Genomic DNA, 24,973 nt, shown 5'->3' on the forward strand with positions numbered 1-24,973 from the left:
TATTTTTGTGAGAAGAACCCTCGACTTGGGACTGGCACATAAACTTGTGATGAACACAAGAACATAGTGTTTCTTTTTGAAATCTTAATTATTCATTATGGTGATTGAATCTAGAATTCAGTCTGGCCTAGAATGACTGGGCAGAACTGAAAGAATACACTGCCAATAATGTCAAACATATAGAAAATAGATTAATCACAGTTAAGTAGTTAGGTGAAATATCAATATGTGACAGTTTTTGAAAATATATATTGAGATTCAATTCTTATAGTTTTGGTAATTTTTATGTTTAGTTTGTCTAGAAGCTTTTGTTCTTTTCTTTTTTAATTCAAACAATTCTTATTTTAAATAACACATCACACTTTCCTCAAGCTAAATCATATTTTCACATTTGTCATCAAAATAAGATTTGACTCATCATCTCTTCTTATATACATTCCAATAAAAATAAAAATTGATCAAAAGAGAAAAAAATATCTTCTTTTTTTTTATATAGGATCATGTTCCTAATTTTAGATTTTTTTTTTAAATCTAAAGATGTAAGCTTTAAAATAAAACTTTTTTTGACAATGAAACTGGCTTATGAAAATTCAATGCTTAGAAAATATATTTTGACTTTAAAATAGTTTAAATGTACCCTGGTATATATAAATACATGTACAACAAAAAAGATAGCACAATATGACTAAGGGCTATTCAAGAAAACAACAGTATGTGGGAGGGGGTTGAAGGCACTTTTTTTTATGGTCATCACCCATCACCCTTAAAATTGCACTTTACTTTGCATGCAAAACCATACAATTTGATCTTACTGACCTGCTCCCACCCATGCAAAAAAAAATAAGTGTCTCCAAACCCCTATATATATTTTATTTCTGGAATAGCTCTATACATACTACATGTATCAAGTTTCTTCAATATTCTCACTTGGTGTTATTTTTGTGATTTATTTCACTTTATATTTTACATTGTGGTTATTCTGATTTAATTGAAAGAATCATTTGTTTAATAAATGAAATCATTATTGTACTCCTGGCATGCTTTTTAAAAAGTCATACCTGTAGGAGAAACACTTTCACAATATTTACCAACTTTCAAGTGACCACTCATTCTGGTACATAAATTCATGCACAGTTTGTTCATCATGAACAAAAAATGATAAATCTGATCACAAAACATAGAAAGGAAGAGCAAAGTATAATCTCATAAAATCATTGTATGGTGTTTTCCAATACGTCCTTCGGCTAGTAAAGCATTTGCCTCAAAATGAGTAGCCCCTGGAGTGTATCGTGGAGGTGCTGATAGCCTCTCAGAAGTGTCTACATTTGGTGCAGGAGTTACTGTTTGAGGAAGAGGATAAAAGGTTTTAACAGTCTCTTTTCTTTGCTTTTGTTGAGCCACCCTTATTTTTGCTTCCATGATTCTTTCATTTGCTTCTTGTAGCATTCTGGAATCAAGTTCATTTTTGGCAAATGATGATTCCGTCTGCCTCATTAGCTGACGATGCTCTAAGTACTTTTTTACTATATCTGATTGGTCTTGTTTTGTTGTTTTCAAATTCGAAACCAAATCTGATTTTGCTGCAACACGATCTTCCTGTTTTGTTTGTTTGTCGTGTCGCATTAAAGCATTTGATACAGATGTATGCTGGGTACTGAATTCTGTAATAAATGTAAAGTCAGCTTTGAATGTTCTTGACATTTCTGATGACCTTGCTTTAATATCATGCCTTTTATCTAAATAACTTAACCTTCTAATTTCACGTCTTTCTAAAGCTTCTAACATATTGGCTCTTTCTTGGTCTCTTTTTCGTAAAGCTTGGTTTCTTTTTTCTTCATTAAACAATCTAATTCTTTCCTTTGCTCGATCTTTTTCATCATGTAACTTTAAAATGTTTTCTATTCTTGCAGCAGACCTTTCTGCCTTTTCTCTATCTCGATAAGCTTGATGCACAGCTAGCAAACTAGAAATACCCATAGTGCCATGAACACGAGCAAAAATTCTTTGGTCATTGTTAATATTTTTTCTTGGCGAAATTTTAGGTCTTGGCATATTATTAGTTCTTATGTGTATTTCATCTTCAGCATCTCTTACCATCCTTCCAGCTTCCTGGTTATACAAAATGAGCTGAGTTTTAGCATCAATATATCCTGTTTCTGGCCGAACACCCCTCAGACGATATTGTGTTATTGGTGTGTCATCATCTACCTCTTTCTCAGGTTCCTGTTGATCTGCTGAGTCGACAACTGGTCCAAAAAACTGCTTGACACTTTTCACAATTCTCTTCTGCTGCTCTGATTTCTTCCTCCTTCTATATCTCTTTGTCTCTAAAGGGGTTGAAACGCTTTCAAAGGTTAGTTCTGGTAAAATAGTTTCTATGGCAATTGCCTCATCATACAATGTTGAAAAAGTTCCTGACTGTAACTTAGCTAGATTTATCAGTAAGTTTTTCTTCTTCTTTGGAGACTCAATTTCATCTTGGGTATGAGGTGTTTGAGGCTGTGGTGTGGGATATGGTTCATTCACCTGAAATGAGAAAAAATACCTTTTTTTAGGCCAACATTAGAGAATATTTGTTGATTATGAGTCAACTGAACTAAATGTTAGGGAGAACATATTTTTAAGCATTCATTTTAATACATGTATCTCATCTAAAAGTAATATTTACAATTTAAGATATGCAGATTTCTATACATCCATCATTTTTTTTTATTTACTTCCTACTGTTTTGAGTCTTTGAGACAATGTTGGAAGATTCAGAAGTATAAAATTGTTAGATATTTTTTTTCTATTATAACTCAGTATGAAAATGAAACACAATAATACCTATTGGATAACTAACCAAATATAAATTGTCTAGTCATGGAATGAAATTTCTACTTAACAAACACACACATTAGAAACCTGATTATCTGAAGAATGTAAAAATGTCAAGGTATGGGGGCATTTCAACAGCAGCTGCTATAGGTTTTTTTAGTTCTTTTAATACTCTTTAGGTACAGATTAAAATATTTAAAAACTATAGATTTATTCTATCTATGGCTGTATTCCCAATGATTTTATGACAATTTGTTTATATTACTTTAAGGGAATGTAAGTCATTGCTTTGTTGATCTTTGATGTCAACTGGTAAACATCATGATTTAGTGACCTGTAGTTGCTTACATCTACACCATTTGGTCTCCAGTTGATAGATGTCTCATTTGGAATGATAGCACATCTTCTCATTTTTATATGTTAGGTCTTTCTAAAGAGGACAATCACACAGTAGCTTTAAGGGCATACGATACAGTTTTGATCCTGTATTTACAAGTTTGTGAAAATTTGCATATAGGCTATTTTTTACCTAATTAAATCAAATATGTAATAAAAAATATACCTTCATGTGCTACTTTTTGAGTAAAATGAGGTCGAAATTTTGTATATTTGCTCAAAATTCAGATTTGTGGCCGTAATTTCTTTTTCGAAAGAAAGACATAACTTTTTTGTTATAAAAGATAAACACAATTTTTTTTTGGTTAAATAATCGGTAATTTCTGTATTTTATAAGAATTCTAAAAAATTATGCCTTTTTTTATTCAGATATAACTCATATTTATCAAATGTTCATGATTTGAGGATAATACGTAATTTTTTGCTGCATGTTTATCAAATTATAAGAAATTCCTCTATTTACAGTTTTATCAAATTTGGGCCACATAATCTTCCTGCAAAATGAAACAAATTGCTGTTTTGAAAAATAGGGGTCCATGAACTCGTTTTCAAATTAAATCAGTTTGAATGACAAAAATCAGTCGAAAAATGCATCTTTTCCGATATGTCACAGTTTGACGTTGCGAAAATAACATTTTACGTTAGCAATGTCATTACCTCCCCTGTAACTGTATCGTATGCCCTTAAGATAACCTTGTTTTTCTAAACAGCTTTTGTTTGCAAATATAAAAACTTTTTATATGTTCATATATTAACCTTTGAAGAAGTGTGTATTTCTGTTATATCACTTGGTGCCGAGGATTCTGGTCTACGATTTTTGTTATAGGAGTCAAATTCAGCACTGGTTCCTACAGATAAATCCTGGTTACACAGAGTAAAGGCAGGTGAGGTTGAGGGTGGCGGAGGTACAGCATCAGAGGTATGAGGCATCTCAACTGATCTGTAACCTTTGGATTTACCAAAGCTGCCAAACCTTAAAAAATATAGTAAAACATAATAAACTTTTTAGAGATGATATTGTCTTCATTATACACCAGCTTCCATAGAGTTGGATGTTATAGAAATCATGTTTGCATGTTCATTGTCTGTTAATCTGTTTCCCGACCAGTACACTTTTGGTTTTCAGATGTTCAATAGAGAACCCTTTTTTTAAATTATCTAATTTTTATTACATGTGCAATGTTTTAGACCACTAAAGGTAGGGTAGTCATTTTCACTTTTACAGTTCAGAGTTATAGTTCTTTATTATTGGAAAATTCAAAATCTAAAGTAAATTCTTCGAAAGCAAGTTGTTTTACTTGAGAAATATTGATTTCTATTCTTTATACCATTTGAATACTTCAAGGTCAAATTTAAATTTTAAGTTCCAATTTCAAGGACATAATTGTGGATTTATACTCGGTAATTAATGTTCATAGATTTCACGGTTTATGTTTCCAAATGATAAAAAAGTTTTCTTCCTCAAATTATAATAAATGTATATTGTACGTTATGGTTTAGAATAGATATATTAATTGAACTAAAAACATTATAATTTTATAGAAAAAACTATATGTATTGGTTTAAGCATGTGTTTGGTAACTAAAAGTCACAAATGCAGGTCATTTGGATGTTTTTAAAAGCCTGTATATCTTTACAATAAAATGTTATAAAAAATATTTCAAACAGTCAAATAAAAGTCTTCATCTATTATTTTTTCATACCTTTTTCTTGTTAAAACGCCTCTAATGTGTCTTTGAATTATAAGGACTGGTGAATGGTGAGCCATTATCTTATTAATTTCTGCTTCTGTCCTCCTTAAAAGAGCCATTTCTTCCTCTAATGTTCCATCCTAAAATTAAAAAGATAAATTTAGCAATTTATATAACGATAAAACAAAAAATATTGAGATGAGGTATATTATGGAACCTGTGATAGAGGTTAAACAGTACAACATAAGAACATATTGCTAAAATCAATTGGAATAGGCTTGACAACTAACAAAAAGACAAAAGGCATTCCAACCTGAGATCTGATGAAAAATGACAAACTACAAAGTGGTTTTATCTTCTTTTTTTAAATTTACTTAAATTTACTTCTTTTACAGAAGGCATACAAGTGGATCAATCTCTTTCTATGTGACAAATCAGCATAATTTGCTTTTTGAAAAAGACAAAATTCTTTCAATTTATTGATAAACCCTACAGTCACCACTTGAGTTGGGCTTTTTAATTAAGCTACAATACATGTTATAATACATGTATTATCAAAATTAATCCCAAGTCCTTTTTTTCACTTATGCCATTGTTGATTTACTGATGATCTATTACCTATCCTGACAATTTCATTGTGATCAACTCTTTGCTTTCATTACATTATTTATTCTAATGTCATCAATTCAGTGAATATCAAAATTAACTGCACTAAGCAGAACAAAAAAACATAATGATACTAAATACTAAATACCTACCTCATACCATGGTGGGCAAAGGTTGATCTTAAATTCTTCATTCAATGTACAAAATCTTCCACCAAATATTGCATCTTCAATTATCTCTTCATCTGATATTACATAATGGTCTAAAGCCTTAAGTGACCAAATACTGTTGACAACATGGTGCCGATAATTCCTCTTCAGTCCAAGTGGTGTATCGTACAATGTAAGGCCCATAAGACTTGGACATGTAGCAATGTTTTGTAATGTTTCATACTTCCCCAGAGGATTATCATGCAGCAATAAAAACCTCAGATGCCGCAGTGATGACCAAAAAGCAATCCCTGGTACAGATGTTAGCTGAAAAATGTGTAGGCTATATAACACATACTTTATATCTAACCATATGTTTTAGTAAATAACTTGTTCACTAAATCTATTTTTTCAGCATTTCATTATTTAAAGCATGATAAGCACTAATAATGACTATTTTAATTAAATGCAAATTCATGCAAACTTCTGAATATAATATCAATATTGCCATGATGTTAGAGTTCACAATTCATATGGGTCATAGGTTACAAATGGAGTTCCCATGTTTTTTAAAAGTTTGTATATATCAAGACCATAAAAAACATTTAAAGAGAAATTGTTATAACTTTTCTTATATTAAATTTCAATACAAGTAAAAACAAAATGAACTAGGCTAAACCATGTAGCAATGTTTAATTTCAAATATTTACTGTTTATTACCATGCAAATTAATAATTGTTACTTCTCTACCTATTACTGTAGGTCAGCAAACACTCCTTTGTATGTTATGTGTGATACTACAGACTACAGTGATTATCTCCCCTTGTCATTTTATATAAAAATTAATAAGTGTAATGTTATTCTTGATTTGATCTCATCTCAATGTTTTTTTAATATTGCTACACATTTATAATGAACATATTTTTTTAACTACATGTATTGAAGTTTGTTTTGTTTTATAAATCTTATTCTAAATCAAACAAGGTTTAAAAAATTATACATTTTTTTGTTACCATAAAATAACAGTTGCATCAATAATGTGTAAATATTTTATGTCAGTAAATTAGGAAGAAATGTATATCATACATGTAAGGACCATTATTCTCTTCATATATAAACATGACGCAGAAACATATTTAATTTTACCTGATTTGAATGAAGATCCAGCTTAATCAACTGACGACAGGTTGCAAGGCCATCAATTTTTGTTAAGAAATTATTATGCAAGATGCAGATCCTCAAGTTAATACAATATGAGATGTCTCCAATTTTCCTCAGATGAACACCAACAAGCTTCACAAGATATATTTTGTTTGTATCCTTCACCCGTCGCCCATTCAAAGGACCCATGTTTTTAATGAGGTATCCCTGAGTGGGGACCAGGAAGTATCCATGTTCCTCCGCTAGTCTTATGGTCTCCTCTTCCCGTTGTTTGTAATACTTATTCATCAGTATGTTCCCTGGCTCTTTTAATGTGTCATGCACCCGGGAGAACTTCGACCAGTCAGGTATGCTAACCATGTTGACTGTTTTGTTTAGGTCAGCTTACTGGACTTAACCTATATTTACAAAATTATGAAATTATTACATAAATAAAATATGACAATGATATTTCAAAATTGTAAAAATATACATGTACCCAGTTTATTATCATAATCATACTTCCTGATTCTAATTAAACATTTCATTGTGGTCTGTAAAATTGCAGTTCTTTCATTTATTTTTTTAGTCAAACAATTGTTTGCAATTGCAGATGTTTTAAAGATGTGTATATCATATACATGTATATAAAAAAAAATGTCTTTTCCCTCTAAAGTACTAAATCAAGTTGGAATGTTTGCATGTTGTTTAAACTTTTGAATTTTTGAAATAAATGTGTTTCCTATGAGGATCTGGCAATTTTTCCATTTATTTACAGAATGCAAATTTTGTAAACAGTTGAAACTTTTTTTTATTTCAAATTGATTGAATACCCAATTGTACAGGATTTGAAATTATAAGATTGTTCACAAAACAACAGTTTTCAGTGTATACATGTGATCTTTTGGTTAATTTATTCAGGGGTGTACAGTGTTGCTTGGATCATTCGTTGAAGTTTTATATTTTGAACTCCTATGGAATTTTATATTGGTTTACATTTTTTTTTCTTGAGCTAGAAAGTATGAAATGACTTAATACAGACTGTGGCTTCTACAGTTTATACAATAAATGGAAACTAGGGAAAACAATTGATTTTAATTAAGTCAGCTTACTGACATAGAAAAGAAGATGAAAGGTTTACCAACAATCCACAAAACACTAAATATAAATTATACATGTACATGTTATATACAACAGATTGGGAGACACTAAACTCAACCAAACAACCAAGTACATTGTGTACCTGAACATGTGTACATGTATGAACTCTAGTAGATCTGGTGCTCTGGACATGCTGGAATGGTAAGGACTTCCTACTCAACTAGTGACTTAATTGTCATGAGAATTAAATTAAATATAGACTGACTAGTCTCAGGCCAGATCAACTTTGGCCCAGATTTACTTGGCCTCAGGTGGATATGAAAGCAATTGACATGAAAGCGATCAACAAGATGCACAAACTTAAAGGTTGAAAAAATTACAGAACTTTACTAAATGGAAAAATCTGTGGTGCAAATATTCATATATATAAAATGGCATAATTCTCCCTTTAAGACCATAATTCAAATGAGAAGTGAGCACAAAGAATACAAATGTTTGCACCATGACAGAATGAATAGATCTGTTAATCCAAAGTTATATTTTTTTCACTGGAAATCTACAACACTTGATCTATAAATCTGTGCCACTATACTGATGTTATACATCAATGTTACAATCACTTTCCTTTGTGATGCCAATATATTTTCTATTGTGAATTTTAATCAAATTTTACAGGAACCTTTGTAATGTCGGGCAATTAGGAGGACAAATAGCGATAAGGTGTACATGTATATTGATTATTGGGGTATCAAACCCATAAATGATGATGCTGCCCAACCTGTTAAATAAGGTAGGCATGCCCTTAACAGTCAGGCTTCAAACAGTCATGCCCATTAATGATTGCCATAAGAGTCAAGCAGTCATTTTTCTACTATACATGTATATATAGTACTATAGCATCAAAATGGTTAAAATTTTATTGTGATTCCTCAAAAAATCCTTGTCAAAGGTCTAAAATAATTATTTAACGTTTTTTTGTTGTTAATTAATCAAACTCAGTTGATTTATAGTCATGCACTTGAAATAACCATTTCCCCAATAACATCTAATCTCTATTTTCTGCCATTAATGAACATCACATAGGTTCCCCATAATATAAAATATCTGGTTCCGAGTACACAGTTATTTCGTAGTGCATTAATCTTTTAGACAATGGAAATAAAAAAAAACTTACCTAAGCTTTCTCAATAATGTTTTTACAGTGTGTAACGTACCGTACTACTTTTGGGACAAATAATATCAAATTATAGAAAAATTCATCAGCTCTAACTCAAAATAATTACAATTTTGTGTAAAGGGGGTCTTGAAATCTTTTGACTGTGAGCTTCCAAAATGATAATTTTTTATCTTTTTCAACTGGACCAAATCACTACTTTACATAATAATTAATTCATGAATCAAATTTTTTTACAGTGTAATTTTATCCCCCTTCTTGCTACTTGAAGCATAAAACATAAAGAAATAAATTTGGAAGGGGCTTAAAAAAAAATGACAAGTAACACACTGTCCACACTAGGGACTATATTTGTGGACAAGGGACGATAACTGTATACTCGGATCATCTGACGACACAATGGAATAGTGTACACCTATACACCTTATCGCTATTTGTGCGCCATTACTGGATATCACACAGGTTTCTGTAAAATTTTGACGTCACAATAAAAAATATCTGACGCCACAATGGAAAAGTGATTGTTGTATGCGTCAAAAGTTCAAGCGGCCAAGTCAGCCGGGATTAGGGATTGACTGTATTGACTGGGTGTGAGGGTAATAGCAAGTTTGTTGTCCCTGAGATACCAACAATAATTATTATTGTAGTAAATATGGCGCAAACACAACGTGGGAACATCACTTTGGTCTTATATTATAACGTCAAGTTTTTGTAACGTGTCACTTGTATACTTGGGCATTATATAGATCGATTACATTATTAGAACATGCAACGTTTCATTCCTTAATTCACGTATTCCCGATAATTATACCGCAGTATGATTTTTCTATATACAAAATAATGAAATAGTTGTGCAGTTTCATTCTGCAGAACCATTTGCCAGTCAACAGTTTCAATGACTGTTGCCCCGGTTAATTGTTGGCAGTGTCTGCGCGTACCCGCATGCGGGTACGAATAGTCAAATTGCAGTTCTAGGCTGCGCGTACCCACATCCGGTTTTCTAATAAAATGCCATTGGATCGGGTATAAAACGTGAAATATCTACGGAAATTATCGATAAAATGGGGATATCGTGTAGAACGAGTGAAAAGTATGAAAAATAATATTTTCAAATTGTATTTATTAAATAATGATACATAATAATCATTAAATGCACAATGATGGAAAATGAACCTGTACAGTCCCTGTAGAAGAAAAACATGATAGAAATTAATACTATTATAAAATTTTAATGCAAATTTAAAGAATTTTTTTTTATAAATTAAAAATATACCCATATGATATTTTAAAATAATCTTTAAGTAAAATGTTAAACAGAAACTAAAATTTTAAAATATATAAAACTACTAAAATTAAAGCACGAGTTTATAAAAATTAAAATTTAAAGAAGCAAGTAATAATGATTAATGACACGTGAACGGAGGCTGGCAACATTTGAAATGTGCAGCCGGGTTGAAATCCGTGTCAAAACAATCATATTTGATGTGTAAAATGTGTTCCAAATCTTAATTAGTTGCATGAATCTTTTGTAATTGGTTTAAATTGATATTATAACTTGCTTCTTTAATTTTTATTAATTCCAGCTTTAATTTTAGTAATTTTATTTTACTTTTTTCTTTTCAGGGACTGTACAGTTTCATTTTCCATCATTGTGCATTTAATTTTAATTAATAAATACAATTTGAAATTAATATTTTTTCATATTCTTCCCTCGTAATACACGAAATCCCTATACTATCGATAATTTTCTTACATATTTCACGTTTCATTCCCGATTCGATGGCCTTTTATTAGAAAACCGGATGTGGGTACGCGCAGCCTAGAACGGCAATTTTACTATTCGTACCCGCATGCGGGTACGCGCAGACACTGCCATACGACTAGCAGAAAAGGATCTTACTACCATCAATCAATATTATAAGCGGCTACTTAAACAGATACAGCACTTACCAGACAAGGCTGCTGATTCCGCTTGCTATTTGCTACTAGGTGAACCACCAATTAAAGCAGAGATTCACAGGAGGATATTAACAACTTTTGGCAACATCATAAGAAATTTTGACTCTATAGAACATCAATTAGCATGGCGTCAACTAGCAACAAAATCAAAATCGTCAAATAGTTGGTTTATCATGGTGAAATCCATACTGGAACAATATCATCTACCCTCATGCTACGACCTTCTTCAAAACCCACCAGGAAAATTAACCTGGAAAGAACTTGTTAAACGAACAGTAAATAGTTATTGGGATAACAAACTGAAGTTAGAAGCTGCATCTAAATCCTCTCTGAAATATGTAGATATTGACCGTCTTTCAATTGGTAAGACACACCTGATATGGAGTAGTGCTGGACAAAACACTCATGCTATAACAAAAGCCTCTATAAAATGTAGGATGCTACTTGGAGTGTATACTTTGCAAGCAAATAGACATAAGTTCAACCAATATGAAGTAGAACCGACATGTCCACTCTGTAAGAAAGGTCCTGAAGACAGAACTCACTTTTTAGTTCAATGCCAGCATCTTACTTTGATAAGACAACCCTTTATAGATGCCCTGAGCAAAGCTATCGAGGAAATGTCACCAGGATTATACCAACAAATAGCATCAGAACCAACTCAGCTTACACAGATCATACTGGATTGTTCGTCTTGTCACCTAGTGCTACCTCAATTTTACAATAGACTGGAATGTATTAGTAGAGGATTATGTTATGCACTCCATATTGCACGTAGTACCGCTCTGGACATTCACTACAAGTAATGTGCTTGAACTACTTGCCTGCATATCATTGACATTTATCATAACTTTAAAATTATTGAGTGATTGAAACACAGTAGAAACCATCCCGCTCTTAGTGTATATAGACTTCTTTTTTAGTTTTGTAGTAATTGTGGGACAGTGCATATATATATGTAGTGCTGAGTATTCAACACTACAGTTCTCCAAACAGTGGAGGAAAGATACACAACAACAACAACAACTGCCTTAATTGTTTCATAATCATCTTTCCCGTACTTGTTCATGCTTTTGTCTCGAGCAATAGTTGGTATCTCAGACAATCTTGCTATTACCCTCACACCCAGTCAATAGGTGTATATTGTATGATGTCAATAGTTCAAATGGGATGGATTCTCAAGTCAGCCGGGAAATTTTAGCGATAAGGTGTATTATTACCCTCATTTAAATTATGGGTTATCGCTTACTTAAGTGTATACTCCAGTGAACAGACAAGTCAATGCCTGGGAAAATATCAAAATGTCAACCAAAATCATTGAATAAAAGCAGACTTGCATCTTCATAATGTCACTTCCTTCTCATGTATTATTCTGTTATTTTAAAACGATACCTTTCAAAACAAGGTCTTATATAATACTTTGTCAGTCATGCGTTTCATTGAGATATGGGATACATTTTAACGCCATAATTTTAAATAAACTGCCGAATTGCAAGTGTTAATTTTTTTGGGGTAGACAGAAAGACAAAAGGGGAATCAAACTATTCACCTTGATCATCTGTACCTTGGCTAGTGGCCGCCATTTGTAAACGTTGCCCGCAACAACGACAAATCTCGCACTGAACGTGAAAGGGAAAAACATGGCTGCGCCCATGGTTGAATCAACTTTCAAGTCATTTATGTGTCCAATCAAAGAATTGCGGCTTGATAAAACACTGGCATGTGGACAGTCATTCAGGTTTAAACTTATCTTTAATCATGTGTTGTTGTTGTTAGTTTTACTGATGTCGTTGTTGCTTCTCACGGCTTACACAAAAAAGGGTGAGGGAATGTTGTTCCTTTTGTTGTTTATGCCAATTTATGTTAATTATTGAATTATTTATTTAGTTACATATTATTTTTTTTTTTTTCTGCAGTGCCACATTATAAATACAAATGTACCAATGAGTTTTATACAAAAGTGACGTAAATTTACCAGTGTGATTCAAATTACAGAGAGATTATAGTGTCAAGTTGACACTTCTAAAGACTAAAGACTAAAGTTATCAGGTTGTACAGATCCAAGTCGAAATGGTGTCAGTTTCAGAATTCTTTTGGTTTGATTGAGTTTCAATAGAAATTTTAACATATATGCAGACTAGGGCATTGCACGGGGTTAGTCTAGTCCAACATCTTGGAAGGCTATTTTGCATTTTTGCTTTGAGGGCTTCCTGCGACAATGTTAAGCATAAAAATATATTAGATTTTTGAGACGTCATCATTAATTGGTCTAGGGGTTAGTTCAAATAATTATGACGTCTTGCAAGGCTTTTAAATTTTTTCCTGGAAAGCCTTCCTAAAATAGCCTAGCTTGCAAGATAAACAGGACAAATTGCCCAACTGGCTAATCGTCCCACACCACATAGCCCCACTTTTTCACCAAATCGCCCCACTTTTAAAAAAATCTCCCAAAACTGGGTTACCAACTCACCTCACTTTCAAAAAATCGCCCACTTATGAAAAGTGTTGTCTAACTAGTTGAGTTAGGGGAGATCTTCTTTGGCTCAATTGGTTAGAGCGCTGCCTTTAGATCCCGAGATTGAGGGTTTAAATCCCGCTGGTACCATCCATGGATTTTCACATCATTGGCGGTAAAATAGGATTTCTTGGGTTTTCACAAGTGGGCTACATGTAGTTGGCATTTATGTCACAGAAATACTAATACTAACTTCTTTCTGTTTTATTCCAACAAATAGAAAAGAACTACATGTACAAAATAGTCTTCAACACTGAGCCTTGGCTAACACCTCAAAGTAAGCTCTAAAGGGTCCCAAAATGACTAGTGTAAAACCATTCAAACAAGAAAACATGTTAATCAAAGGTGTTCATATGTATTGATTTTATTTATGATTGGGACAGGAACAAAGATATACAAGTGCATTCCATCTTTTGCATCATGTTGGGCAATTAAACATTACTAAATTCATTAGTATTTATCTATTTTTTACAAGTGGAGATAGTTGGCAGACCTTATTTTACCCTTTTTGGGGAAAGACGGCTTCAAGCCGTCAATCCCCTATGGGGTTGACCAGAGTGACACTCCCTCACATCATTCATTTTGTTTTTATACATGTTATAGTGTGGAAAATCCCTCAACAAATCTTACTTAGATTGAAGAGAAGGAGACCCAGAAATGAATAGTTTGACTTTAAACACTTTTTTACACATTTCCCTTCTGTTTCTCACGAAATTATCTTATCTTGAACTCTCCTTTACACTATTTACATTTATTTTACAATCCGGAAAAATTAGTATGACGAGATATTCTAAATATATCCAACCTACATTGTATTTTGTAGTGACGTCATTCTTGGAAGAAGCAGGGATATCCTTCACCAGTTCACTGGTTATTTAAATCATTCTTAGAGAGCGTGCACTAATTACAAATTTGTATTTGTTAAATCTAAACATAATATTGTTTACTGTAGATGATTTAAACCTCAACATGCAATACTTTAATTTGTAGGTCAACAACTTTCAAAATAAACAAAGATCGTGGGGTTACATGAGACAGGGGAAAGAAACGATTTTATTACTTTTTCGGGTCTCACTAATTAGAGACAAGGAGCGTCAAGAAGCGACCAGAAGCGTCAAGAAGACTATTTAGCGGCAAGAAAAAATTGTTCTTCTTGTTGCTTCATGTCGCTCAAATTCTTCTTGTCGCTTATTAGTGAGACCACGTCTTTCTGTAAAAATTCTGAGAATCTTCCTCCAATTCAGGAGCACCTCAATTGATGTGTAATTATCCACTAAAATAAGTTAATGTATTTAAACACTTCAAATGTGACATTTCATTGGATAAGTAGTCTTCTATTAAAACTAAATTTTTGTGTACCTACATAATCATTGTAATGGTAAAAAAAAAAACAAGCTTCACACAGTTTACATCACTCATATTGTTTTTTTATAAGAACCTGTTTCCCTGTGACATGTGTGATGAGAGTTGTAACTCGGAACTTTAACAATGGAAATTTAAAACTGAATAGATTTTTCAGTCCACACTTTCTAAAGAAAAAACTTAAAAATCCAAGAGTACTGTCACAAAAAATGGAAAATGGCCCTAGCCTGCAGTTCAGTGATACACAATCAAGATTTCAAAAAATATTGTAGTTGTTGTGAAATGACAGAATTCAGTTGAGTTTTAGATAATTAGCTATCAACTTTAATCAAATGTTTAGATTTAGAAGATGCAGATCTCTTCCATTGGTCCAATTTGAATCCAAAACTAAGGAAATGGAATTACATAAACAACAATTGATTTCAATATTGTCAACCTTTCTACATGTTCTAGCTGTTCTCTTTTTCATTCTTCATATGAAAACTATCAAAAGATACCCCCCTTTCCAAAAACATAATTGAATAGAAACAAGGGCCGTCTTTCCCCTCAGAGCTATTCAGCTCTTTGATTAAAATTGAGCAAGTTATTCAACCTGTCTTCAAGTGGGGCGAGTTTGTAAACAAAAGTGGGGTGATTTTCAGAAAATGGGGCGAGTTGGTAAAAAAGTGGGGTGATTAGCTGCGGGTCGATTTGCTATTGGGGTGATTTGTCATGGATTCTCTTACCTTGCAAGAGTTAGACTTCATAATTATTTGCTCTAGGCACAGGATCTGTTTGTCCATTTTTTGGCTCACCATTTATACTTTTGATTCACTCTGTTTCTTTATTGTGATGTTATGTGTGAATAAGAATGAAGTCCATTTGCACACATAAAAATCAAATAGTAGCACCTTTATATTCAATGTTCTTTCTAATCATACTAGTATATATAAAGTTTAAATTGAAATTTGACTTCTTCCCAATATATATGTGATATTTTATTAAGATAATATATAATGAAATGTTATTTTGAATTTTGGCAGTAAAATCCCTAATGTACATGTTTAACAATACCATTCGTACTAAGTTTATTCATGTTATTTAAATTACAATTATGTATGTCTGAACTTTATGAACTTAAAAGTTATAATGCAAAGATAGGCACATGCAGTATGTACATAGAACACTCTTTTTTAAATTATGAATATTTTACAGATGGAAAGAGAATATCCCTGGTACTTGGGTTGGGGTATTAGCAGGACGAGTATGGAAGCTGAAACAAAATGAAAATGAGATCTTTTATACCACCCATAGTAAATCTATTCAACAACTGACCAAGACAGAAAAATGTCCACCCACCAAAAAGCGTAGAAAATTAACCAAAATGGGGACAACAGAACAGATGACCAGAACTATTGAAGAAAAACACATTTGTTGTGAAAATTTAGGAAATGAAGGTGATAATGAACTCAACATTTTAAGCAATTATTTACAGCTCTCTGTTAAACTCCAAGATCTCTATTCACAATGGTCTCTCAAAGACCCAAATTTCCGGGAGAAATCTGAAAACTTTCAAGGTGTTAGAATGCTTCGACAGCCTCCTGTTGAAAATTTATTTTCATTCATTTGTTCGTCGAATAACCATATATCTAGAATAAGTTCGATGGTAGAAAAATTATGTGAACATTATGGTGAGAAGATAATAGAATTAGATGGTCAGGCTTATTTTGCCTTCCCTTCTATTTCATCGCTGGCAGGTGAAGGTGTGGAAGAAAAATTGAGACAGCTTGGTTTTGGTTATCGGGCCAAATACATTAGTTCATCAGCTCGTTACCTCAATGAGAATGGTGGAGAGGATTTTTTATTTAGTCTAAGAGAACAGCCATATGAAGAAGCAAAGCAGCAATTAATGAAACTCAATGGTGTAGGTGCTAAGGTATGTTAGATATTTGAAATAGGGAAATTTTATAAAAAAAAATATTCTTGCATTTGCATTTTAACGCAGATAAGAAAATAAAAAAAGAGCTATATAATTTTGTAACTGAAAAAAATCTTTCTGCAAAAATTAAATGAAAAAAAAACCATTTTGTTGCATTTGTATTTAAATGCAGAAAAGAAAAAAAAAATTAGCTATTTCATTTAAATACTGTGAATAAAATCTTTCTGATAAAATTAAATGGATGTTTATAACTTTTTTGGATGCACAGTCATTGTAAAGTATTAGTTACATTTTCAGATTGTAAAGAAGTGTGATGAATAAATGTGAAAAGTGAATTGAAGTATTTTTTGTACAAATACATTCAGAATCTTTCTCTACAAGATAATTTTTTTTCACACAGTTTAATTATCGAATGAATCAATGAGTAATAGATTTCTCTAAGAACAAATTTAAAGGTCCTAGTGAATAAACTACACAGAAAATAGCCATTGCATTCATTCAATGAGACAACAGAACAGAATTTTTTTTTTAAAAATACCTTGACCAAGGGGAGATGACTCTGTAGAAAATTTCATTTGTTTTGTATTAATTCAATACTTTTGAATGGCTGTTACATGTCAATAAGTAATTTCAGAATTTATATTGCACAATTTGCTAATTCAACTACTTTATTCAAGAACAATTTAAAAATAAACATGTATCAGATATTAAATGATCTAAATCAATCTTATGATACATATCAAAAGTGCTGTTTTTGAAATAACATTTTTTATATTATTTTGTTTTTTATATTAAGGTAGCAGATTGTGTTTGTTTGATGTCAATGGACAAAGCTGGGGCCATTCCAGTCGACACCCATGTGTGGCAAATAGCAGCAAGAGATTATATACCAAAATTAAAACAGTCAAAATCTCTAACAGATAATCTTTATAAAGAAATAGGTAGGGAGAAAAAAACATGATATTCTCTTTCAACAAGCTGAAAATTTTAATTGCATAAAGTTCAATTCTATATCCCACCACAAAATGCATAAAATGAAAACACATAAAAGACTAGTTGTTTCTTGGGTGCACACAAACTTTTCCAATCTATTTTTTTTAAATTGATGTAAAACAGTGATAATCAAGAAATGTTTCTGAATACCAATTTCTTCATGTCTTGCATAAATAGATACCAAACATGAGCATAGTTCAGTTCAGTTTCTTGTATATTCCTCCATTAATATTGTGGAGCACTACCCACAGGGTATAGTTGTAGCAACTATGTACACCTTAAAACATAGGGAAACAATTAATTATATACAGATGACTAAATTTGGTTATAATAATCACTAAATAATAGATATCATAACTAATTCATAGGATTGTCATCATAAGGCCACGGTTTTTTAATTTGTTGGTTTACGGATTTTCCCCATAAAAAAGTCGGGTCGGTCAGTCGGAAAAAAAAAAGAAAAAAAATATCTTTCAAAACAGAAAAAATATGCAAAATATTTCACCTTACTAACAAAATGTTTGTCTTATATGCTGTTTTGTCATCATTTCTTAACATTAAGTTCGATGAAATATTATTGATCAGTGATCATGAACATCTCATGACATCGTTTAATAATTTCCTGTTAAAAAAAGGGGGGGGTTGCACGGACAAAAACGAAATTAAATTGTCATTTCACAAAGAAGTAAAACAGATTCGCGTAGCTCTCAATCAATTCCAGAAAACTTGGTGAATAATGATCTTCAAGCACAAAAACTGATAAAGAAAAAAATATAAAAACGTCGTACAAAAATAAGTTTCAACACACGTGTTGAAAAACGTAATAGACTCGTCCACTGGAAAAACGACAATATCAGGTTAATCAGTTGTCATGCAATCCGGTTTTTATCCCAATGATCGATATTTTTTGTTATCTATGAAACAAGAAAATTTCAAATGATTTGTTAATATTCAGATACTTTAATTGATGTATTCCACCTGTCCACATTTGGACAAGTCTATTTCTCTGAGATGATGCATCTTACGGACTGATGACAAATAAGGGAAACGATTTTTTTTTGTAATTGGTTTTAAACACAGGTTGCGTTCCGCAAAATTATTTTCGCTAAAGACATTTCAAGGTCAGTTATAATTGATTTGTCTATTTTTAGAAACGTAAATTGGAAGTTTTATTTTTCACAACAGAAAGTGTTATCAACTTTGTTAATGATTAATGCATTTCATTTCATAATAAAAGAAAATTTTAATTTTTTTTCAGGGATAATGCATTTATAAGGGTCGGCTGGAATAAAAAAGCATGAAAAGTCAATTTTATTTTTATTCTGAAAATCGGCAAAATCGGGTCGGCGGATCCGTAAACCAACAAATAAAAAAACTGTGGCCTAAAGTTTTAAAATATATATAATAATTCATATGTGCTGGGGTGTAAGAAAATGTTAAGAAACAACTTAATATATTTACATATAAGAAATAAAATGGTCTCAAATTAAAATTACTTATAATTATTAATTAAGAGTCAGCTATACATACAACGGGAATAATAATGAAAAAAATATTTTATAAGACTTATGTAGAATGGTTGGGGTTTGGAAATTTTTTTTAAGCTTTAATATATACATAAATTTTCTTCACAGTTTAATTTACTATATGGAGATCTTGTCATTACTCTTAAAATTATAACTGATATCTTACAGTTTTAAAAAGAGAAGATTTATTTTTAAATACTTGTAAGTCATAAAATAGTAAGATGACATACTATTAGTAAGGAACTATTTTATTTTAACAAGTTTACTTATACTGTACTTGAGATAAAGTTGTTTATCCTTTTTGTGCACAGCAGGTGCATCTCATAACACATATTTCTACAAGAGAGCCGTGGTGTAGTGCATTGGACTACTAACACAAAGGTTCCTGGTTCGATTCCCGTTAGGGACAAAAATTTCAGGAACTCAATTTTCGGCTCTCCCTTAACACCATTTGCGAGTATGGTCTTGAGGAAACGATGATAGTCCGTTGGACGGGGACGATAAATTGCTGCCACGTGTTAAGAGAGAGCCATATTTCTTGCACGTTGAAGACACCCTTGTAGATTTCGAAAAAGAGTAGGCTAATGCCGCTACAATACAACACTTGCACCCGCAAAGTGGAAAGGGATTAATATAAGTTGTAAAACTTGTTTCCCAATCCACTATAAATAAATATGTTTAAACTAAACTAAACTAAACTAAACATATTTCTAGCCAGAGTTTTAAGGTTTTCATACACAGTTGAGTAACAGTTTATGTCCTTGCTAGTACAGTCCATTATGAGCTGCAGTAAATTCCCTGCCTACTAAGCTATAATGAACTTTGACAAAAACTATGGGGCAAGATTACCCTAAACTACAACATGGAACCTAAACCTAACCCTAACTCTAACCCTAACCTTACATTGTTTTTCGACACAGCCTACTGCACTATATTGCTCTTTGACACAGTCTTAGGCGCTATATTGCTCTTTGACACAGTTGTAGGTGCTATATTGCTCTGTGACACAGTCTTAGGCGCTATATTGCTCTGTGACACAGTCTTAGGGGCTATATTGCCCTTAGACTTCATAAACCACACACCAGTGTCAGTGGGTCGATGTGTCAATATTGTTACGGGACGGGGTTGTCCCTATGTAAAAGTTATTTATATAAGGTTAACACTCATTACTATATTCTTGGTAAATTCTAATATAGAGCTGTCAACTCTGGTGCCGAGTTACAAACTAATTTATACTGGTAGCGTAACTGACAAAATGGTCAATACTATGGTAGCGTAGCAGGCAAAACTGTTAAGGCACTGATCTAAATATGGTAGCACAGAAACTCGTTAACATTGACAAACTAATTACATGTACAACCACAGGAATCGGAAGTTCTATCAATAAAATTCTGTAAATAATAAGGTCGACTATCAATAGAGCTTCTCGTAGAGAAGAAGCTCTATTGATAGTCGACCTTATTATTTACAGAATTTTATTGATAGAACTTCCGATTCCTGTGGTACAACAGACAACAAGATTAATTAAGCTTCACAATTTATTATATACAAACAATCAATACTATTACAAGTATAAATCACATGAAAACCCAACAGAACACTTAATAAAATATACCGAGACCCCCCTTTTTGGTACGTTAATCGTTTGTCAACATCGTAGTAAACGTAGTAAAACATCTAGGTCAATAAACGTATTTACACTTTTGGTATTTAGCTGTATCTTGCCTCCGAATGACCTTATATCACCTCCGAACAACCTTTTGACGTCAAGCAACAATCACTTTTTAGTTGTGACGTCATATGTTTTGAATTATGAAGTCAAAGTTTACGGGAACCTGTGCGATGTTATGTAATGGCGGACAAATTTGCATACAAGTGTAAATACGTCTATTTAAGGAATAACAGTACTGTAGTTGAAGAGTTGCCACCGTCAATTGTAGATTTGACGGTCGCAAATGCAGTTTTACTGGCGACGCGGAGCGGAGACAGTAAAACGGAGATTTGCGACCGTCAAATCAAAATTGACGGTGGCAACTCTTCAACTACAGTACTGTTATTCCGATTCTAATGCATTACAAAAAGAAAAAAATACGATAAAACTTGAAAAAATGTCTAAATTTGTCAAATAAAAAAAAAATCCGCGAAACTTCATGAATATTTTGGCACAAAGACGTCATGGCTAAACGTGACGTCATACAAACGAAAATATACAAACTGGAGGTTATTTCGTTACCTGTACGCTTCAAATTGGGATAAAATTACATTAAAACGTCAAATTCGAGGTAGGTGTTGTTTTATTTTTTGATTATATAGCAGTAATCGAACATTTGTTGATTCATCAATTCAAAATGGCGGGTCTCTCCTTAGTTACGCCTGGTCAACTGTGGATTTGACGGCAACTGTTAGCCAATGAAAAATATTGTTACATCCAAATTGCATTAGAATATGGTTTGGTCCATTTATTCAACGGGTATGCATACAATAGCAAGGTACATGCATTGCATCGACTGCGGCACTTTTGGTTTGCCTTGGTAAGTTCCTTGGTATGAGGAGTGACTGCCCTGGTAGCAGGCCGCAGTCTATCTGAAGACTGTTGTGCACTTGCTTTTATATCTCTGTCCCACCAACGTCTCGTGTCCCTATGGAGATGGTGGGCAAATTACGTTATGCTGATTGGATGCTGATCTCAGGTCATTAGGTCACTGACGTCAATAAACATAGTGATGCAAATGGCGGCGATCGGAATGTTGACATTCTGTCGAGTCGGGAAATGGACAAACGGGACTTATCTAAGCTTACTCTTAGCATGTATGGGCCCCGGTTACAATATTCGTGCCTTATGCTAATAAAATAACAAGGTAATAAAGCGGGAACATGTGAAATAAGGATAAACAGAAGGTGGGAACCGTCGTTCAGTCAAGGGACCCCCGTCAAACAGTGAAGACGAACTCTATTTTATTATTCCCAGAGACCTTAATAACAATATTTACATACAATAACAATATATAAGTATAACCAATGATCATCAAATGTCTTTGTATACGCGTTGGCTAACAGTAAACGACGAACGCGAAAATAGAAAAGAGTGTTTACTGAGTAGCCTGAAACAGTCGTATGTACAAACCGGTATCAGGTCCGTTCGCGCCCAATATACTTTCGCACCCTACACGTTCGCACCTCGCACGTTCGCACCCAAGGTTCGTTCGCACTCTACACGTTCGCGCCCAATTTTAATTCAAATTCCAGTTGAATAATATGAAAATCATGATTGTTGTTTTTAATTGCTTTGATGTAAATACTGAATGTATTTATAGCTTGGTATGAGTAAAAAGATTGAATATTTTAAATACAGAACACAAAAGATAATTGTTTTTAACAGCTTGGTTCCTTTGATCTGAAACAATGAAATAATAAAATATGGCAATACACTATTATAAAAACCAAAACATGATAAAATTTATTCAACACACAAAAAAACGTAGTCAGAATCTCCCTTTATTTTGAAACAAGTCAATGAAACAAAGTTATAGGCAATGCACTAAACAAAACATGATTAAGTGTTATTCAGCACAAAATAAAACGTTGACAGAATCCCACTTTAATTAGAAAGGTATGTTATTTTTTAACCATACACTCTCAAAAACTTGATAAAAAATTTATTCAACACATTAAAAATGCTGTCTCGCTTTATTTTGAGACAATTAAATCAATTATACTTTTAAGAATACTACTTGCCAAAACTTGATTACAAAGTTATTAGACACAAAACCAATTAAAATTGGGCGCGAACATGTAGGGTGCGAACGGACTTTGGGTGCGAACGTGAATGGGCGCGAACGGACCCGGATTCGTACAAACCTACAGCTTATACCCTAAACCGTAACAATATGTCGATGTGTAAATGTGTCCATGTGTCCATATTAGCCATTGACTAAAATGCTGATTCACTCATCAATAATCCGCTAATGAGAACTATTTGTTCTGTATACTCCAGTTGATCCGTTTCAGGGGACATGAATATTGAAGAAAGGATTTTTTTTTAACAAGACAACCTTGAATATTTTATTTTATATAAGAAGATGCCATTAACACAAGTTATTTAGTGTAAATAAGATAATCTTCCCATTACAAGGGATGAAAATGTGCCTGCTAATTGGTCTCAAATTAGTTAAATGAGAATAAAGCTAGTATACTTGTTAGCAAGTTGCCCTTTGGCCAAATAGAATTTTGCTGTGAGCTTCAATACTTAATTTGATCAACCAGCATAAATTCTGTTAAAATTAAAAGAGTTGTTTCTACTTGCAAAAGTCAGTCATTCTTTCAATCACTTTAGCAATATAAGAAGTAAGCAAACTAAATACTAAATAGTAGCTTTTCAAAAATGAATCTTCAAGGAAATTTCGAATTCAATGTAGTCCATTATAGTGTGATCAACACAGTTCACTTCACTGGTTTATCTGTAACTGCCACTTTATTTTATAGGAGATCATTTCAGAAGTCTGTGGGGACCATATGCTGGATGGGCACATTCAGTAAGTTTTGTTCAAAGGTTATGGTATTGAGTCTATTGACATAGAATATACAATCATTGATATTTATGTGATCAGATTAAATTGATTTACCAAATGGTTCTGTTAGTTTTAACATATTTTTGATATGGTCGTTCATGAACAATAAATTTTACAAAGTCATGACTAAAATGTCAGATTGATGCAATAAGTAATGCCAACTTATAGTTCAAATGATGATTCAAGAATAAAATTGTTTTTGTATAGATCTGTTTGCCAATTTATTAATTTTATTGTTTATTTATGTATCTTTTACTTTAAGGTACTGTTCACAGCTGATCTTAAGAAGTTCAAAAGAGAAAGTCCAGATACAAAAATAAAGGTAACTTTATCTCTTTAATAGATTCAAGACACATCGTGTCTTAATACTGTAATAATCGGTTTAAATTTGCATTTCACACCACAATTAGTATTTACTGCAGAATATTTTTATTGGATGTATTAGTACATCTCAAATATAAAATAAAATTATACAGAACATTACAAAATCAGACTTCTCACAGCAAGCAATCCTAATTTTTAGTTCATTTGTCCCTTATGGCCATGTGAGGTACATGTTCACAGTTGTATTGCCTTGACTTTGCAACAGTCCTAGTCAACTTTTTCAAATTTTATTTTTATGTCTTGAAAAGAATTATAGATAGAGAAAATCTGCCAAATTCATAAATTCTGAGAGTGTCAAATACTGCTTACATGTTATTGGGATATCTAGACCACTCAGCCACCTAAATATATATATATATATAATGTTTCATTTACAGGAAAAGGCAAAAAAGAAGAAAGTGAAGTAGCTGTGTTACTAGTAATTACCTATTTACCTGCCAGGCAATGCCTTGTTCCCACATATCACTGTAGACAAAAGAAAAGGGAGATGGAAGATGGCGAGATGACAGACATTTTATAATTTATGAATGACAAATTGACAGCAATGGAATATTGTATACCTTTATGATTTTCTGCAGACTGTTATAAATTGTTGATAAGGAATTGTTAGATATTTTTACAAGATAAATATGATATTATCCCATCTAAAATAAAGCATTGTTGTCAATGACAAA

At 32.4% G+C, this 24,973-nt stretch overlaps 2 protein-coding genes across 2 annotated transcripts; one reads left to right on the forward strand and one right to left on the reverse strand.

The window, feature by feature from the left end:
* Positions 1–12,648, reverse strand: LOC134707709 (leucine-rich repeat and IQ domain-containing protein 3-like). The gene is made up of 6 exons (XM_063567711.1): positions 12,583–12,648; positions 6,806–7,218; positions 5,663–5,986; positions 4,917–5,044; positions 3,970–4,186; positions 1–2,526 (listed from the first exon to the last, which is right to left on the reverse strand). The coding sequence occupies exons 2-6, from the start codon at positions 7,178–7,180 to the stop codon at positions 1,204–1,206; spliced, it is 2,367 nt and encodes a 788-aa protein (XP_063423781.1). The 5' UTR covers positions 7,181–7,218; positions 12,583–12,648; the 3' UTR covers positions 1–1,203.
* Positions 12,628–24,973, forward strand: LOC134707710 (N-glycosylase/DNA lyase-like). The gene is made up of 6 exons (XM_063567712.1): positions 12,628–12,771; positions 16,105–16,825; positions 17,625–17,769; positions 23,830–23,879; positions 24,178–24,237; positions 24,677–24,973. Exons 1-6 carry the CDS (start codon positions 12,674–12,676, stop codon positions 24,704–24,706), a joined length of 1,104 nt encoding a protein of 367 aa, XP_063423782.1. The 5' UTR covers positions 12,628–12,673; the 3' UTR covers positions 24,707–24,973.

The sequence above is a fragment of the Mytilus trossulus genome, chromosome 2, assembly GCF_036588685.1.
Source record: "Mytilus trossulus isolate FHL-02 chromosome 2, PNRI_Mtr1.1.1.hap1, whole genome shotgun sequence".
Taxonomy (NCBI): domain Eukaryota; kingdom Metazoa; phylum Mollusca; class Bivalvia; order Mytilida; family Mytilidae; genus Mytilus; species Mytilus trossulus.